The sequence below is a fragment of the Eriocheir sinensis genome, chromosome 45, assembly GCF_024679095.1.
Source record: "Eriocheir sinensis breed Jianghai 21 chromosome 45, ASM2467909v1, whole genome shotgun sequence".
NCBI classification, from domain to species: domain Eukaryota; kingdom Metazoa; phylum Arthropoda; class Malacostraca; order Decapoda; family Varunidae; genus Eriocheir; species Eriocheir sinensis.
In genome coordinates this window covers 7,303,581-7,322,945 of record NC_066553.1, presented here as the reverse complement: position 1 = coordinate 7,322,945, position 19,365 = coordinate 7,303,581, and the positions used below count along the sequence as shown (strand labels likewise).

Below are 19,365 nucleotides of genomic sequence, written 5' to 3'. Positions count from 1 at the left end.
TACTATGGGAAATGGCGAGGATATAGGAGAATGGAGGAGCGGGTGAGGGAGAGGAAGAAAAATAAGAAAGCTGAATATAAAACGTAGAAATAGAGGCGGTAAGGGAACGAGTGGAAAAGTATTTGAAGCGATACGATAAATCAGGCAAAGGATGGAAACCGTGAAACTCTGGAGGAATAAAGAAATATTAAAATACCCAATGTATGCATGCAGATGCTTCAAAACTAAAGGAAAATATTAAAACTAAGAGAAAATTGCCTTAAAATTATACATAAAAGAAAATGTGAGAGACTCTGGAGGTATAGAATAAATAAAAGATGGAATTATGTTAGAAATATGTTAAAGAAGAGACGCACTAAAACTGACAGGAAATGGCCTCTAAATTATGGGAAAATGCGGAGGAGGCAAAAGGAAAGGAATACAGAGGAGAGGAAAGACGAAAGACTCATTGAAAGCCGGGATGAACGTCACTCGCTGGAATTACGCGGCACATGAGGTTACCGACTCGCCCTCGACGATAAAAGGAAAGACAAGCACTGGCGGTGACGTGAAGCTGACGCAATAGGTTGAGCTGCTCCTGTTTGGGGACGAAGATCTGGAGGAGGCAAAGGAGGATAAAGGGAAACCTGAAAGACCAGGCAACAAAAAGCCTGCCTTAGTGATTTATTCAGATTTGTTAGGCCGGTCAGTGACCTGCACAAAATATTAAATCACTTGCTGCACAAACATGAGGGACCGGTCAGTTCTCTTTTGGTGCAATAAAGTGACGAATTTTAAGGAAAAGGAGTCATGTATTTGCATTTTCACAGAATGAATTGTGTTTCTGACCAAGCATAAAATACCGCCTCCTTTTTTTGAGGAGTATGTTTAAAAAAAAAAAAAAAAAAAAAAAAAAAAACTTTCGTGTCCCGGAACTGAGTATCCAGTCATTAAGTGGTCAGAGGCGGGCGACGTTTCAGTGATTCCTATCACGTTCGATTTCTCCACATCAGTGTAGGCAAGGAGCACATCCCGCTTAGTTATTAAGCTGCGCGCACTGGTGTATAGGACAGAAATGTCCTTGACTTCGACGCCTCCAAGCACAGTGGTCGGGTTTCTGTGTGCGTTTTCTGTTGGAGTACTTTGTGAGAGGTGTCTGTTGTCAAGGTTTGATTGTTTATGCTCCGTTGGTGTCCCTACCGCACTTAAGCTTTTTGAGTACGGAGGAGGAGGAGGCGGAGGAGGAGGAGGAGGAGGAGGAGGAGGAGGAGGCGGAGGAGGATGAGGAGGAGGAGGAGGAGGAGGAGGCGAAGGAGATCAAAATGATGGAAAGGGGACATATTATAAAAAGAAGCAGTCATGTACTGTGGCGCAAGTAGCCTGATTATCTCTCTCTCTCTCTCTCTCTCTCACACACACACGAACACGCACATGCACGCACATGCCCCCCACACACACACACACACGGAGGAAATCGGTGTAAGATTAGCTGAGCGTCTGCGTCTTTTTTCGGGGTCCCTGGAGGCGCGCCGCGCGGCTTCATGAATTTTAACTCGTATGATTCCGCTGTGGCCTTCGAGCTATGAAATAGGGACGCTCAGACGCTGAAGAATGTGTTGCAGCGAGGGATTCTCTTAAACCTCAACAAATAGTCCGGGTCACTATTTTGTTTTTAAAATAAGCACAACCAAAAAATAATTGTTGCAATTCATGCCGTAGAAAAAAGGTGATCGGAGTACAGTGGAAAATATGTACTATTAATAATGTACTGGTCTCCCTCTGCTTATTTTAAAAGGTGAAATAATTCCATACATTGTAACGTTTAGGAGGTAGTAATGTTTACAGCTTGGCAAGGCTCATGCTTGGCTATTAGTATCTTTTAGTAGAAAAAAAATCCACGCGCAAAAAGCATTGCATCATTTGCCTCCCCAAGAAAGCAGGGACGTCTTGGGATCATCAGGGGATTTCCCGACACACGGTGAAGGAAAAACAGAGGTGCTGAGGCTGCTGAAACCAACAATTAAATGTTTTTACCTCTAAGGGCAGACAAATGTGTAATTCATTTATTTTGCTTTGTTAAAAGTAGTGTAAAAATGCGGAAATTACCCTGACTACAAATCAATTGTAAATATATCTTATACAATCCATATTTGTGGCATCCATTACTAAGATTATATACAAGTGTGATTTTCCCCTTCCACTATCCTTTACCCTCATCTCGGCTTTTATTATTTTTTTTCCTTTTCCTTTGGTGGAAGTGCTTACCGCAGCGACGCAATGGGGGCACTGATGTGTGTGTGTGTGTGTGTGTGTGTGTGTGTGTGTGTGTGTGTGTGTGTGTGTGTGTGTGCAGCGTTACGTCGCGCGAGGGGGATCAAAGGGAAGCACAGCACCAGCAGCCGCGCAAAGCGTTGCGCTACCGTGGTTACACACACGTGGGATATGAACATCGAGGCAGCCTTCCCGGTGTGGTGTCATCTGTCATCCAGTATCCTAAGACATCCCATCCTTAATTTCGTATCGCGGAGCCCAATCTTTACTATCACAGAATAACTAAGTGAAGCATCTATGTGTAAAAAAAAAAAAAAATACCAAGGAGGTCCTAAAAAGCGATGCAAAGCGGAACAGGTCACAAGAAGAAGAAGAGTGATTGTTCATATCCTAGTTATATACATACATACGTCATCATTTGCTTTCATAATAATATAAATATACATGAGTGTCGAAATTCATGTATGTATTCAGGATGGGATGTCTCACGATCTTGGGATGTCTTATGACACCACACCGGGACTGGCGAGGCGCTCACCACTCCAAGGGGAAGATCACGGCGTTTCTTGAGGTACTGTGTAACAATGAAATTTGTTCGACTAAATATTCCATAAACATGTCGAGGAAAGGGACGGCTCTTAAGGTCATGTTCTTAAACACTTCGGCGCTCAAGTATACACATTTGACAAGGCTTCCGTAGGAGTTTTGTGCATTTGCAGAGGTAGTGTTTTGACCCGTCTTGTAGTTTGACCCTTCTGTACCACGAACCTAAAAAGCACTCATTAGAACGCGATTGATTTTCTTTTCGACCTTTAGATTAACTAACGGGAGGGGTGGAAGCGTCTGACAACACCGAACTTATTCTTAAGAGTTTGACGATGTCGCCCGTCTTTTTTACACACGTACGCATATATTTGGTGATTCGAGTTTTCAACAACACCAGTTCATTTTATTAATATTTTTCTTTTCACATTACATTCGGGAGACTCCACTTGTTTGGGTTTCCATTAACCAAGAAGAAAATTCTGCCTCTCTCTTTAAGGATAAATTTTGTTGCTGTGGGCGGGACATAATAAGCAAAGTTAGCCCAAAGATTTAATTTCCGGGCAAAGTTGCGGGACGGAAAGTTATGTTCAAGACGTTGTTTTGCTGAAAGCCGGAGCGGCACTGCTACCTGTCCGCCCCGCCCCGCCCCGCCTCCAGACACATGAAGTCTTTTATGGCGGCCGGTAACAATGTGGCTCAGACAAAAATCATGTGACAAATATTACTTTTTTCCATTTTCTAAAACGAAAACAAAACGAGACGCACAAGCAGTCTACCCGAGAGGACGAAAAGAAACGCCGCAGCTCGTCTGCCGAGGAAAAGGACGAGGTGTTCGCGTGCGGCAGATAATCAGAATGAAGGTGACTGCTACTGCTACTGCTGGTGCTGGTGCCGCCACGGTCAGCAGGGGCAGACCAGGGGCTCAGGCGCGGAGGGAAGATGCTGACTCATTCCTCCATTACGCCTGTCGGGGACGGGGTGGTTGGATCATTCAGTCCTAATGCGATGAAGATTGGATTCTCTGGGTTCTTTCACCTTTTGTTAAAGTTTCCAATACGCAGGGGAGAATCGAAGGTCTTTCCGGCCGGACCATATCGCTGCGCCGCGTCTCTTTGTACGCCTTTGTCACACGTGCACATGTTTCATTAACGAATTATCGATTATCATGAAGCTGCTGCATGGCTGGGAATGACAGGGCGGGAGGAGCCATTGTACGTGTTTTCATCGGCAAGAATTCGAGCAGGAATGCACTGCGAGGAGTCACTTTAGGGGGGGTGAGGGGTTGGCAGGGGTAATTAACGTAATTTATTGCCGTGTTTGTCCTCGAGTACGTACCTAGTCCTTAAGGGGAAGGTGTCGCGCTGAGGCATGGAGGTTGGGGCCTCGGGTGGTGCCAGTTAATTAGGACGCGCGCGCGCGCGCGCGTGTGTGTGTGTGTGTGTGTGTGTGTGTGTGTGTGTGTGTGTGTGTGTGTGTGTGTGTGTGCGCGCACTCGCGTGCACGCGCGCCCGGCGCAATTTTCTCGTGTGACGGCGTGCTAAAATGCATATGACCTAATCTAGAAAGTAAATGGAGGCTCATGCACTTTTCTTCAGCGGTCTCTTTGGCTATAAACTCAAGAAACGTGTAAATTGAGGCAAGAGCTCCTGCAGGGGTCCTTCCTTGCCTGCCCTGGGGGACGGGGGAGTGTGCGCTCCTTCATTATTTGGGTCAACATTGGCACACTAACGATCCCTTCTTCACCATCCACAGGGTTGCGTCGGCCGCGTGGTGGGCTGGGTGCAGGCTCAGAGCGGCCTCATCACGGGCGTGGGCGTTGGGGTGGGAGTGCTGGAAGTGGCTGGTTTGGTTGCTGCCGCTTCCCTCTGCCGCGCCATAAGATCGACTCAGGACTAGCACCACGCCACCACGCCCGCCACTCGCAGCCATGAACGGAGCATAAACCACACCAGCTCCGCCGCGCATTCCACCATTAAGCCCTACCAGGAGCCGCCGAAGAGTGAGAGGAGGCCCGGCCACGATCCCCCGAATATTCAGGGAGGATTCAGCTTTACACCGTCTGGGCGGCGACGTGAGGGCTCTCACCTCAGCCAGCTGGGACATCGCAGCGTTGGGGACATCGAGGAGTTGACCCGCATGGAAAAGATCCTCGATGAGTGGACTCCATATGCCTCCATCAACCACATAGAGGCAGGCCGCTGGCACACTCCCAGGGCGGGGCTGCGTGGGCGTGGTGGACTGGGCGGGCGTGGTGAATTCATCGGCCTCGGTGCCATTACTTTGAGTGGAAAGAGTGAAATTGGAGCCAGTAACCCGAAGAGGGGGCTAGCTGGAGGGAGTTTGGTCCAGCGCAAAGAATATATCGGGCGGAGAGAAAAAGAGAATGGATTTGGGGACCTGTACGGCAACGAAAGAGGGGGAGAAATGCGTGGGGTTACAGGTAGCAACAGACACACCTTTCCTGAGGGAGATCGAAGAGACACCCGGGCGAGACACAAAACAATTACGTCTGGAGACCAAGGTGACGGTAGGGAGAGCAGTGTGGACTACAGGGGAGGGCAGCCTTGGCGGTACAGACAAGACAAAGTGCCGACGATTAGGAGAAACCACTATGGCAGCGTCGAGGACAAGATCATGAGGCGGCGGGATGAGCTGCAGGTGACGACGGCGAGAACCCCAACACAACATCGAACCAACTGGCTGACGGAGGCGACCATAAGAAAACTGGAAGACTATCATAGTGACAACTTGTCCGACGTCAGCTACACGACCAGGAAAACGGCGCTAAGCGTTCCAAAAGCAAAAATTCCGGTTGATCACGTACCTTTGGCCAGCAGGGAAGAAATGAACACATACAAGCCCCGAAGACCTCCATTTGACCTGCAAAAAGAGAAAGAACATGGTGAGGAAGGGGAAGGAAAGAGAGTGGAGCAGCAGGAGGTGGAGGAGGAGGAGGAATATGGGTTTGTCAAGCGTGGGATATTATTCTGGGACGCTGAAAGGAGGAGGAGGGAGGAAGAAAGTGAGAAAAAAGTGCTTAAGGCAAAGTGGACAGAGAAAGAGCCTGACAAATGCGTGAGGGAAGAAGAATGGATTTACAAAGAACAAGACACAGTGTGGGTCGCCAAGGCTGACAGGAATATCAGGATGAAAAATCAAAGAGAGAGAAAACTGGAGGCTGAGAGGATGTTCACCGAAAACAAAAGAGTGAAAGACATGAGGGAAAGAAAGTATGAGACACGGAAGGCCAACAAGACTCCGGGGAACTATTGGAGGATTGGCTACGGCGACCGAGGACTCAACAAGGAGCTGAAGGTTGTGAGGATCAGTGACGAGCAATTGACAAGCTTCTGAGAGAATTAGAGATACACGTAAACTGGAACGCAAACCTTGATAAAAATAGGTTACTAGAACAAAAACAAAACGAGGCCACTGAATTAAAAGCAGTATACCTGTATTTTTCTCGTATGAAATAAATTCAATAGTGATGATGTGAGCGTATTATTAGACTGATGCGGGTTCTATTACTATTAGACAAAAAAAAAAATCTTCATATGAACGCTGAAATGAATTAATTAGACTCTAAATCTCCCTCTGTAAATCTCTTGCATTGAAACATATTTCCAAATAAAGCTGAGAGAGGCATAACATTTCGTCACTCCGGCAGAAAGTCCAGACCACATCGCATGATCTCCAGTAGAGTAAGCGAGCACCCACACTCTTCCTCTTTTAAGAACACTTCCTGGGGCGGGCGATGCGTGCGGCCCCGTTTTGGTTCCTGGTCTGGCCACCTTTCCATTATGCACGCAACCTGCCTTCCTCCAAGTGTTGCGGGTCACTCCTCCACACTCCTGCCTCTGCATGTAAATATCTTACTGACGCTTTCTTTTCTTTTCTTTTTTGTCTGAGTCGTGAATATGCACCTCCTGTCACACTCCTCAAATCTTACTCTTTCTGAGAATTTCTAAGTAAAGATAATTTCCCTACTATTCCTGATTGCGATATAATGAACATATGAATATAGAAACCACCTGCTGCCTGAGTTCCTGTACAGGTAAAACAATACAACAGAGAGAAGAAAGGAGATAAATAAAGCTCCGAGGAAATAATGATCATACTTACTTGTGTGTTATAGATATGTGACGACGAAAAGATGAAACATTAGACGCAAATCAACCACATTTTTGACGTGTATGTTCTCGTAGTTGATAAGTGAAAGGGGTACAACTTACTTAAGTCATAATAAGCTGGTTGTAAAGCCGAGCCTACACTTGTTTGAAAGATGCATGTTTAGCTTTAATAAACCTGTTGTCAGTGTGTAAGTAATAAAGAACTAAGTACTTTAATAAAATATGCTAAAAAACAGTTTCAAATTTATATGATTATTTTTACCTTTTCTCTTGCAAAATTCTCTTCTTGCCGACTTTCACGCACACACACACACACACACACACACACACACACACACACACACACACACACACACACACACACACACACACACACACACACACACACACACACACAAGGTTGGATAAATGCAGATACGGAGACGGGACCACACGAGCGTAAAACCCAGGCCCTGCAAAACTACAACTAGGTAGATACAACTAGGTAAATACACACACACACACACACACACACACACACACAAACACACAAACACGCAATCAGCAACAATAGCATCATCATCAACATCATTATCAAGGGAGCTCGAGGAATATGGGTGAGGTGGGCAAGCAAGTCGATATTCCGGGAGAGGTGTAATCAGGCGGGGAAAGGAGGGTGTGAGCGTGTGTGAGAGAAAAGTATGAGGATGAGGGAAGTGACGATGAGGAAGAGGAGGAGGAAAGTTTGGGGAAAAAAAGTTGCTATTGAGGAAGAAGTGAGTGAGGGGAAGAAACTGATGCAGAAAGGGAAGAGAGTCCAATAAGAAGAGAACTATGAGAAGAGGAGGAAGGAGCGATGTGGTAAGGGAGAGAGAGGGAAAGGGGGAGAAGGAAAAAGAATGTAGATAATAACTAAGAAAAATGAAGAAAAACTGAGAGAGAGAGAGAGAGAGAGAGAGAGAGAGAGAGAGAGAGAGAGAGAGAGAGAGAGAGAGAGAGAGAGAGAGAGAGAGAGAGAGAGAGAGAGAGAGAGAGAGAGAGAGAGAGAGAGAGAGAGAGAGAGAGAGAGAGAGAGAGAGAGAGAGAGAGAGAGAGAGAAAGAATGAGAAAAGGATCATTACAGGTAAGAGGAGGTGGGTGAGGACTGAGGAGGAGGGAAGGGGGAGAGCTCAGGACCCAGGTACATGAACGCGTGAGGGAGGAGGAGAAAGAGCTCAGGCATGGATACGTAGACGCGTGCTTGGGTCCGACACGTGACAGGTGAAGGCCAGGAGCCGCCATTGCAGGTAAAGGCGTTGGGGGGAGAAGGTTAACGGGCCACAAGAGGCGCCACCACCACCACCACCACCTCCCACTTAAATGGTGATAAGAGTAAAGCAGTAGCAACAAACAACACTAGTCATGAAAAAATAATAATAATGGTAGTAACAACAATGCCAAAAGTAACATACAAGGAAACAAAGTAAAAAGAAACTGGCGAACCTTTCTCAAACTTAGCCATTAATCTGAGAGCATAGTATGATAAATATGTCTTCATGAAATATATATAACGGTTAATAGAAGTTGTATGAAGGAAGAGTGAAGACCAGGGAGTGGGGAGGTGGGTGGTGGGTGGGAGGTGGAGCGAGTGTAGGGAGATGGCTGGAGGGGAAGGGGGGTGAGTGGAGGAGGAAGGTGGTGCGTGAAGGAGAGGTGGGTGGAGGAGGAAGGAGGTCGGTGGAGAGGGAGAGGCGATGAAAAGTTAATGGAAGTTTCCCAGAAATTATGTAAAGTGTATGATGGAAACCGAGAGGGAAAAAAGGAATTGCCTCGGTGCGCAATATTTCTTGTTAGGCTCCCGCGTTTTACTATACGACTCGACCACGGGAGACGCCGGTTGTTTACTGCACTGGACAAAAAATATATAAAAACCTTCGAAATGAAAGATCAGATGCAGAACCACAAGACACCTATAAATACAACACCCAAAGTATTGCTCTTGTATAGGAAGTTTAAAGCAACAAGTATGAATGAAAGTCCTACGAAAGATAGTGAAACGCGAACGCTCAGAAAACAATTATTCAGGCAGGCAGTAAAGTTCACAAGGCAGTAAAACTTAATGGAGAAATGTTTTCCTCACTCGGCTACTCTTTGCATTAAGTCAACAGTGTCCTCTGTTTGGTGCCACTGAATGTCTTATCCACACACACACACACACACACACACACATATGGACCCACACAAGAACGCATGCACGCCACACACACACACACACACACACACACACATATGGACCCACACAAGAACGCATGCACGCCACACACACACACACACACACACACACACACACACACACACACATATGGACCCACACAAGAACGCATGCACGCCACACACACACACACACACACACACACACACACACACACACACACACACACACACACACACACACACACACACACACACACACACACACATATGGACCCACACAAGAACGCATGCACGACACACACACACACACACACACACACACACACACACACACACACACACACATATTGACCCACACAAGAACGCATGCACGCCACACACACACACACACACACACACACACACACACACACACACACACACACACATAAACTAACGTAACTTTGCTTTCCCACATGAAAGGGAAAGGATGAGTGAGAATAAGTGAGAAAAGGGTCTCACATGGAGAGTGTTTTGCTAATTTTTTGTTCCCTGTATTACTTTTACTTTTGAGAGCATCTTTGGTATATATTTTTGATCCCGAATGGTATGCTGAGTGTGGTTCACTGACCACTGTACTCCACGAACCTTACACAGGGACATTGCTTTATAATGAACCTGCTAGGGAGGGTTGGTTGCTTACTGGAGCGGTGCGCAACGCGTTCGCTTTGGCCAAAATCCCCTGGGGGCGATATGATCCACCGTATGAAAGGTTGTTACGTAATGACGCTTTCAATTTAGTTATTACATATTACATTTTGCGTGCACATAATTTTACCAGACACTTTCACTCTTTTTAAATTGCTGAGGCACGTTGACAAAAGTACTATGAACTCCGCACCCCCAAGTATATCATAATCATCGCAAGAACAAGTGATAAAAAAAACAGGAGTAAGAGAAAAGTAAATCAATTCATAACATTTATTACAAAACAAGAAGATTGTACATACACAGATACTTAAAAAACTACGGAACACTCGGAACACTCGGGAGAGGATGTTGCAAGAAGTGAAACGGCGCCTCGAGTCGTCAGGAAGGTGAGGCCAGACGAAGAGTGCCGCGGGGGACGAACGACGCAGGAGCTGTTGCCAAGGTGTAGGGTGGGTGAGACCAGGCCATGGTGAGACCCGAGGCGCAGGGAGTAAGAGGGACAGGTGGGGCTATTGGCCGGAGATATTGGAGGAAGGAAGGATAAGGAATATTGGAACACCGTACAATGGCTGATACTGAGGAGCGGACTGAAGGAGGAACATGGGGTATACAAGAGCAACGAAGATCGAAGACTGGCTACGGACGGGACAGTGTTGAACGACGGTGTATGTGGGACTAGATGATGCAAGTTTAGTGTACCAATCGTGGAGGGCAACGAGGCGAAGGGAACACATGCGGAGGCACTGGACGATGGGAGTTTCTTAGTGGACGATTTCTGGAGGTGGAGGCGAAGAGTAGCGTCTGGCTCAGGTTAGGTCATGCCGAGTGGGAGATTTTCAGGTGGAGAGGAAGGGTTTAGAAGAGGGATAAGAAGAGGGAGAAGGAGAAAGGGCAGACAATGAGATGGAGAGCAAGGAGCGGCAATACTTTTTCCCTTTCACCAGCCTCTTCATCTTCCATACCCGCTCATCACGTAGCCTCCGCCACCGTGTCCACCTCCTCCACTCGTACCACCTCCGTATCCTCCTCCTCCACCACCTCCTCCGTATCCTCCTCCTCCACCACCTCCTCCGTATCCTCCTCCTCCACCGCCTCCTCCGTATCCTCCTCCTCCACCGCCTCCTCCGTATCCTCCACCACCACCCTTTCCTCCGCCCTTACCACCTCCTTTTCCTCCACCGAATCCACCTCCAAATAGACCACCCTTGCCACCTCCAAACAGACCACCACCCTTGCCACCTCCACCCTTGCCACCTCCACCGCCCCCTCCGTATCCTCCTCCACCTCCCTTGCCTCCACCGAATCCACCTCCAAATAGGCCTCCCTTACCACCTCCACCCTTGCCACCTCCACCGCCTCCTCCGTATCCTCCTCCACCTCCCTTGCCTCCACCGAATCCACCTCCAAATAGGCCACCCTTACCACCTCCAAATCCACCGCCCTTGCCTCCTCCACCTCCATATCCTCCTCCTCCACCCTTGCCTCCTCCAAATCCACCGCCCTTGCCTCCTCCACCTCCGTACCCACCGCGGAATCCACCTCCTTTCCCACCTCCTTTCCCGCCACCAAAGCCTCCAAATATGCCTCCAAATAATCCACCCTTGCCCCCTCCACCCTTGCCCCCTCCACCCTTGCCTCCTCCTCCTCCTCCACCACCTCCGTATCCTCCTCCTCCACCACCTCCGTATCCTCCTCCTCCACTACCTCCGTATCCTCCTTGAACAATCACGTAGCGGACCCTTCCTCCTCCTCCTCCTCCCCCCTTTCCTCCACCTTTGCCTCCTCCGAAGCCTCCACCTTTTCCTCCTCCGAATCCTCCACCTTTTCCTCCTCCTCCTCCTCCATAGCCACCTCCTCCTCCTCCACCTTTTCCTCCACCTTTGCCTCCGCCGAATAATCCACCTTTTCCTCCGCCGAAGGTTCTCGCTCTTCCTCCTCCGTAGCCTCCACCGAAGCCTCCGCCCTTTCCTCCGCCCTTTCCTCCGCCAAAACCGCCTCCCTTGCCGCCGCCGCCGCCGCCGCCGTAGCTTCGCATCATCATGACGGGCCGGTACATCATGCGCCCATAGCTCTGCCGCCTTCCGCCGCCTCCTCCCTTGGTGGGGTCAGGATCGGCCAGGGCATCGGGGGCGGGCTCGGCATGGGTGAGCGCCGCCGTCAGGGCCAGCAGGAGGGCCACCGCCCACTGGGTCTGCGGAAGGGGCAGGTAGGTTAAGATTAAGTGGATGAGGTAAGGTACCGTAGAATTTATTGTTGGTGGATAATGCAATACTGTGTGTGGCATACAAGATGGGAATGCACCTCACAAAATATAATAAGGCGAGTGAGGGATTATTCTACAGGTACAACGAGGCAAAATATGTTTTGTGTGTACTATTTCCTAGAAGAGCTGCCGTGGTACTCCAGTGAAGCGAGGCCATGACATAGAAATAGTAGGGTAAAGGGGCTATTACACTGGGCAAATTTTCCGTGGATCTTCAGTCAAACCACGATTTCCGCTGGCGTGGTTCTGATATTTCCGTGGTCTTCTGACGTGGCCACGATCTTCCAAAGCTACGGTAGATTTCACTGAAAGACGACGGTATTACTCACCATTATCAGCAGCAATAATAAGAAACAATTGAGGACCACGCTAGCGGAAATCGTGGTTTGACTGAAGATCCACGGAAAATTTGCCCAGTGTAATAGTCCCTTTAGTAACGTTCCCATCTGAACCCAAGAGGCGATGACATTGCTAAGAGAAGACAACAGGGAAAGAGTGTTGTCTCAGGTGATGAAACTTTAAAGAACAACAAATAAAAGTGAATTAGTGTCACTCCATGCATAAAGAGTCCCAGCGGAAAAATGAGCTGCGGATGAAAGCGAAAGAGAAATAACTTCATACAGAAACAGTTTTAATGTAACTACAACTACTTACACACACACACACACACACACACACAACTTATACTGCCATTACTTCCAAAACCACCATCACAATCACAACCTGCTAATACTGCCAAAGCCAAAATCATCCCAACCTGACCAAATAACCACTACCACCAACACCACCAACATCCCAACATAACCCATTCACCACTACCACTCTCACCGACACCATCCCAACCTGACCAAATAACCGCTACCACCAACACCACCAACATCCCAACATAACCACTACCACTCTCACCGACACCATCCCAACCTGACCAAATAACCACTACCACCAACACCACCAACATCCCAACATAACCACTACCACTCTCACCGACGCCATCCCAACCTGACCCAACCACCACTATCACAATCACCACCACAACTATCACCAAAACCACTACCACCACTATCACCACCACCACCGCCGCTGCCGCCATCATGACCCCTCCCATTCCGCCCTGTCGCAAGGATGTGTGGCGGCCGCGGAGCCTGATCGAGTGTGCCTTTGATCCAGGCGTGAGGGGGACAGGGCACGGCGGGGCGACGGCCGTGCATCATCCCGAGACAGGGGGACAGACACAGACAGACAGACACGCTCCGACGACCCCGAGTCTGGACAGTAAGCCTCCCCCCCCCCAAAAAAAAAAAAAAAAAAAAAAAAACACGCACATACACACTAACGAGAGAGAGGGGCGGATCTCGGCCACAGAGCTTATGAAATTATTTATATTAGTCACTAGAATGTATAATCACGGTGTTATTAATGGCAGGTTCCGCTTTCATCCCCGGGAAAAGTTATGACAATTATAACGCCACGCAGTTTTCATTAATCACTTTCCCGCTGCCGGTCTAAGCATGTTGTAATTACGATCGAGTCGCCGCCGGGGATGGAGAGCCGCTTGGAGGCAACCCAGCACCGACCAGCGTTATCAAATTGTCGTACTCTGAGCATTACATTTACCATTTTTAGGCTCCAAGGCCGTCGTAATCACATAAACAACGATAGAAAATTAAAGTTATCGTTGAAACTATTAAAGAGTGATGGTTTTCGCTCTTTTTTGCTAGAGTTATCGACCAGAAACTCGGAAAATGCAATGCGCGAGTACGATAACCTGACAACGCTGGCACCGACCCGCCGACCATGCAGTATCATGTGAGGGGGAGATGTGTCATGTAAAGTATAGTGTAAAGTGACACGCAAACGCTCTCTCTCTCGCTGTCTTTGTCTGTCTATGTCTGCCCACCTGTCTATTTTTGTCTCCAAGCCTTTCTCTTTCTCTTTCTCTTTTTCTTTTTCTTTGTCTTTTTGTCTTCTTTTCTTTGTCTTTCTTTTTCTCTCTTTCTCTCTTCCTTTCTCACTCACTCATTCCTACACTCTCTTTCTCTTTCTCTCTTTCTCTCTTCCTCTCCCTCTCCCTCTCCCTCTCCCTCTCTCTCTCTCTCTCTCTCTCTCTCACACACACACACACACACACACACACACACACTGCTCTACTGCTTGATGAACATTTGAACCACTACCACCATAACAACCAACTCTACCATCACTATAAGCAAAACTACAACTACTACAAACACGTCACTACAGGCACCATCTTCATCCTAGTAACTCAAGAACGTCGTGTACTCACAAGCTTCATCTTGGTTCCTTGGCTCCGGCAGGCTCGTCCTTGGCCTGGCAGACGGAGAGTGAAGCGTCACCGGTTGTTCACGTCCCCTTATATACTTTCCCTCTCACCTGTGCCGGGGTGTTGCAGGGGGACTTTTTGAAGCCACTCGAGGGGGAGCCTGGGGTGAGGCGGGCCAGGCTTCCTCAATGCCGGGGGAGGTGATGAATGGCGAGGCTTCACAGTAAAAGAAGATGACATAAGCACGGAGGAGTCTTTATGGTAATTACTGTATCCTGCTGAGACTGAAGGCCTTGGGCGCTCACTTACTCCTCCCTTTCGGTGCTCTTTCAAAGGTCTTTATGTGTTACAACTTCATAGTCGTCATCCAAGGCCTCTGACAACTGTTATCGGTGTGTATGTGTGTTTGGTTCAGACCGTCCTCCCGTTTCCGTGATCGTCATCGAAAGGTTTGTACTCCATCTATCATTTTCTTCGGAGTCTCTCGGTAGGATGAGTGGAGGGTGACGGAAGGTTAAGATTGGCATAAACAAACGTGTTGAATCCCTAGGAAGTTGGTAAAGCTGCGGCCTTGAATATTACACAAAAAAACTGTTATATCAGTGACCTTAAAAGTAAACGGGCGATACGGACGAAAATACACAAAAAAAGTCTGACAAGTGGCTCTTGAAATAACAGCAAAAGGGGACAAAAAAAAAAAAAACTGTTATTGACGGCGTGGACGGAAGAGGAGGAGGAGGAGGAGGAGGAGGAGAAGTAGGAAAAGGAGAAAGTGGAGAACATATAGAAGAAGGAGGAAAGAGAAGAGAAAGAAAAAAAGTCGAGGAATTGGAGTAAGAATAAAAACACGAATAACAAGAAGCAAGAGAAGCAAAAAAGAAGATGCGAAAAAGAGGAAGAAAATCAAAACAGAAAAGCTAATATCGTCATAACGTTGCCGGAAAATATTCATGTGGCCCTTAAAAAATTGGGGCCAAAGACGAAAAAAATATAAATCAACGTCATTATTTTCCTTCTCCATTAGCCGGTCAATCACTGTGGCGGAAGTTACGAAGGAGACTGCTGAACTACAAGGAATAATAGATGTGATGATGATAATGATAATAATGATGATGATGATGACTAGGGGAGGAGTAGAAGGAGAAGGAGGAGGAGTAGAAGGAGGAGGAGAAGGAGGACGAGGAGGAGGAGGAGGAAGAAAAAGCAGAGGAGGAGGAGGAGGAGGAAAAGTAGGAAAAGGAGAAAGTGGAGAACATAATTATAGAAGGAGGAAAGAGGAGAAAAAAAGGAAAATAATAGAAGAAGTAGAGTAAGAAAATGAACGCGAATGATAAGAAGCAAGAGGAAAAAAAAAGAAAAAGAGGAAAAAAATGAAAATAGAAAAAAAATATCAGCATGCCTACACACGCCCCGACGTCCCTTTCCCAAACACCTCCCCTCTCAGACCTTCCCGCTCTCCCCCTTTCCTTCCCTCCTCGATTTGCATAATTAAGCGCGGCAGGTGTGCGGACCATGAAGCTGCAGATGAGGAGGAAGACTTTGCCCACCCCACACCGAGTACTTGAGGAAACAAACCTTTTCCTCCACCATCACCGTCACGGACCCAACACTGAGATGACGCAAATAACTCCTTCCTGTTGTGACACGCTTCGAGATGGCGCCACAGTGAGGAATACTGCTTGGAAACCCTCATTTGTCAAAGCCCAGAGAAGCACGGGAAAAGTAGAGGGCGTGGGAGGGGCGGCGGTTGCGTGGGTGTCGAGGGGCGAGCCTGAGAGTCCTCCAAGGTTGTGCATTGTAAGGGGCCCGCGACGCCAAGGGTTGCGTAGACGAAGTGACGCGGCGAGCCATTACGCTGAGAGTGGAACTGTTGATGGGTGGGCGATAATGCGTGTGTGTGTGTGTGTGTGTGTGATGCATAACGCTTTCTATCTCTCTTAATGGTGGTATTTGCGATGGTGATACTAATTATATAAATGGAATGAAGAAATACAAGTAGTAGTAGTAGTAGTAGTAGTAGTAGTTGTTGTTGTTGTTGTTGTTGTAGTGGGGAGCACAGAGTTATAAAAAAGAGCTGAAAGAGCACAAATTTTATAGGTTACAAAAATTAAAAGAAGTAAGATTAGGCAAACGGAGAGGCCAGGCAACAATAAATCATTATGAGAAAAAGATATCCTGTTAGATTTTAATTATCGGAAGAGAGAAATTTAAACCGAGGGTGACTCATACATGATTACGTTACGGATCTAATAATTATGAATTCACTTTCAGCTGAGGGTGTGTTACCATTCTCATCAACACATAATGAAAAGGCAAGGAGTTCCTGACAAATAGCACTTAGGAGAAGACGGCTCTGGTTGTACGATACTTCACTGGCTGCTGCGATACCACATTTGTTAAGAAATATCTAGTTGGTAAAACTCTATAGGTGATATAAATATATTTGGAACGCTGCTGTGCGAATCAGATCCATTATACTCAATTGTGAATAACATGCAAAGAACAGTGATTGCACGACGATGTTAAAGTTCACATACCGCAGAGAAAGTTAGATATTCGAAAACTCTGCTGACTGGTGCCAAGAGATATCCATCAGCAGAAGAGCAGACTGGCGCGCGATACTCAATGACAGGGAGAACGTAACATCAGAAACAACTGACAGAAATTGAGGACTCTGTGCAAACTTTGAATACCAATCTAAATGTGCCAAGCTTCTCAGCGGCAGAACGAATAACACCTTAAATGTTAACTTTGAATCCAAAATGACACCAAAATCGAAACATTTATTAACTAATGGTTTATAAACAGCGTCTCAAGAGCAGGTATTATGAAGAGATGACTGAAATAATCATGTCTTTACTCTTTATGGGATTTTATTGCATATTACGCTTTTGGCACCAGCTATAAATTGCAGACAAAGTTGTGGTTAATGATTCAGAGACATGTTGACAAACTAGGAGAAAGAATAATGGGCAGGAGGGAAGCGTCATCTGCACTGCAGGACAATGTGTTCACCTTCACCTCGAATAAGTCGTTTGAATATCTAATGAACAGCCAAGGACCTACACACCTTTATGAGGAACACAAGAACAACAAGAATGAACACCAAGCATTCTGCGTTAACTACTATTCACAGAAACACGATAATTTCACCCTTTCAAACACTGTCTCATTATAGAGAGAGCAAACTCATATGGTAGGGAGTTTAGGCAAGAGGTCATCATGGCTGGCAGTCATCACGTGCCGCAGTAATACCAATACCAATAACAATAATAATAAAATTAATGATAACAACAGCAATAACAAAAATAATGATAATGATGATAATGATAATAATAATAATAATAATAATAATAATAATAATAATAATAATAATAATAATAATAATAATAATAATAATAATAATAATAATAATAATAATAATAATAATAATAATAATAATAATAATAATAATAATAATAATAATGATAGCAACAATATTGAAAATAATAATAATAATAATAATAATAATAATAATAATAATAATAATAATAATAATAATAATAATAATAATAATAATAATAATAATAATAATAATAATAATAATAATAATAATAATGATAATAATAATGATAATAATAATAATAATAATAATAATAATAATAATAATAATAATAATAATAATAATAATAATAATAATAATAATAATAATAATAATAATAATAATAATAATAATAATAATAATAATAATAATAATAATAATAATAATAATAATAATAATAATAATAATAATAATAATAATAATAATAATAAGATTGATTGATTGATTGATTGATTGGTTTTATTTTGGCCTCTTTGTATTACAAAGGTGTTTTGCTGAATGCATGGTTAATATCCCTTGTCCATTGAGCCGTGGCTCCCTTATGAACTTTTTGCTGAATTACACATACTTAATTAGCAGATGTAGCTTGCTTTAAAGGCTTGACTGAGTTACTCTTAGAATAATAAATATAAATCCATATTTCCTACATATATATCCTGCCTACCAAAACACTAATATAACAAAACACAAGACCGATAAGAATACAAATGAACATATATGTACTAATACACATATATACACATATAGAACACATAAATACAAGCACATATATACAAGTATACACATACGTACACACACATATACGAGTACGCGCATAAATATGAGTTAACATATACACACATACATAGGAGAACACATACACACATACGGGTACACACAAGATACGGGTACACGCATACACACACACACACACGAGTACACATATGAAAGTACACGTGCGAGTATACTAGACACAGATAAAAATGTACATATGCACAGATGTGCACAGATATGCACATATACACACACATATGAACACACACACAAAAAAAAAAAAAAACTTATAATAATTATAATAAATAATAGGAATAGCAATTATAATAACGAAAAGAACAATACACACCAGTAAATAGGTTACACACACAAACATATATGTATAGCAACTGGATTAAAACAATATTGTGTTATGTACTTGGAAACTACATTACAATCTAATATAAATTTCTTAATCTTTCCTTCACTTGTATTTTAAATGAATTTAAGGTGTTATTTCTTACATCCTCTGGAAGTTGGTTCCACAATTTGGTGCCGCGGGTCTACACACTTTGCTGGGCGTGGGAGGTTCGGTACAAGGGAAGTTTGAGAGTACTGGCGCGTCTGGTTGCTATGTTGTGCGACGTGAAATTAAAGCCAGTATCTGTTTGGTAAGTGTTCAGTGACTTGTATACAAATAAAAGGGTATGGTAAGTAATAATGCCATGTAATTTAAAGAATTGAAACTCACGAAAGATCGGGTTTGTGTGATCATACTTTTATTAGATAAAATACGAATTAGCTTTTTTTGACAAATGAATAATTTTTGAACATATGTTTTACAAGCCCCCCCCCACAGGTTGCAGAACAATATAACAGATATGGGCAGGCAAGTGATAGATATATCGATTTTTGACAATTATCATTACAAATATTTCTT

The 19,365-nt window shown here is 45.1% G+C and overlaps 3 protein-coding genes across 3 annotated transcripts in view; 2 read left to right on the top strand and 1 right to left on the bottom strand.

Annotated features, from left to right (window-relative positions):
• LOC126980688 (CD151 antigen-like) overlaps positions 1-4,832 on the top strand; it is a 58,243-nt gene extending 53,411 nt beyond the window's left edge. Inside the window, exon 6 of the mRNA XM_050830821.1 lies at positions 4,549-4,832. Coding sequence (XP_050686778.1) covers positions 4,549-4,692 — 144 coding nt within the window. The 3' untranslated portion in view covers positions 4,693-4,832. The remainder of the gene's footprint in view (positions 1-4,548) is intronic.
• Positions 4,699-7,162, top strand: LOC126980689 (uncharacterized). Its single transcript, XM_050830822.1, has one exon. It carries the CDS (start codon positions 4,933-4,935, stop codon positions 6,148-6,150), a length of 1,218 nt encoding a protein of 405 aa, XP_050686779.1. The 5' UTR covers positions 4,699-4,932; the 3' UTR covers positions 6,151-7,162.
• Positions 7,163-10,549: 3,387 nt separating this feature from the next.
• Positions 10,550-13,044, bottom strand: LOC126980793 (uncharacterized). Its single transcript, XM_050831077.1, has 4 exons — positions 13,036-13,044; positions 11,667-11,979; positions 10,950-11,342; positions 10,550-10,563 (listed from the first exon to the last, which is right to left on the bottom strand). The coding sequence occupies exons 1-4, from the start codon at positions 13,042-13,044 to the stop codon at positions 10,550-10,552; spliced, it is 729 nt and encodes a 242-aa protein (XP_050687034.1).
• Between the last annotated feature and the right edge of the window lie 6,321 nt (positions 13,045-19,365).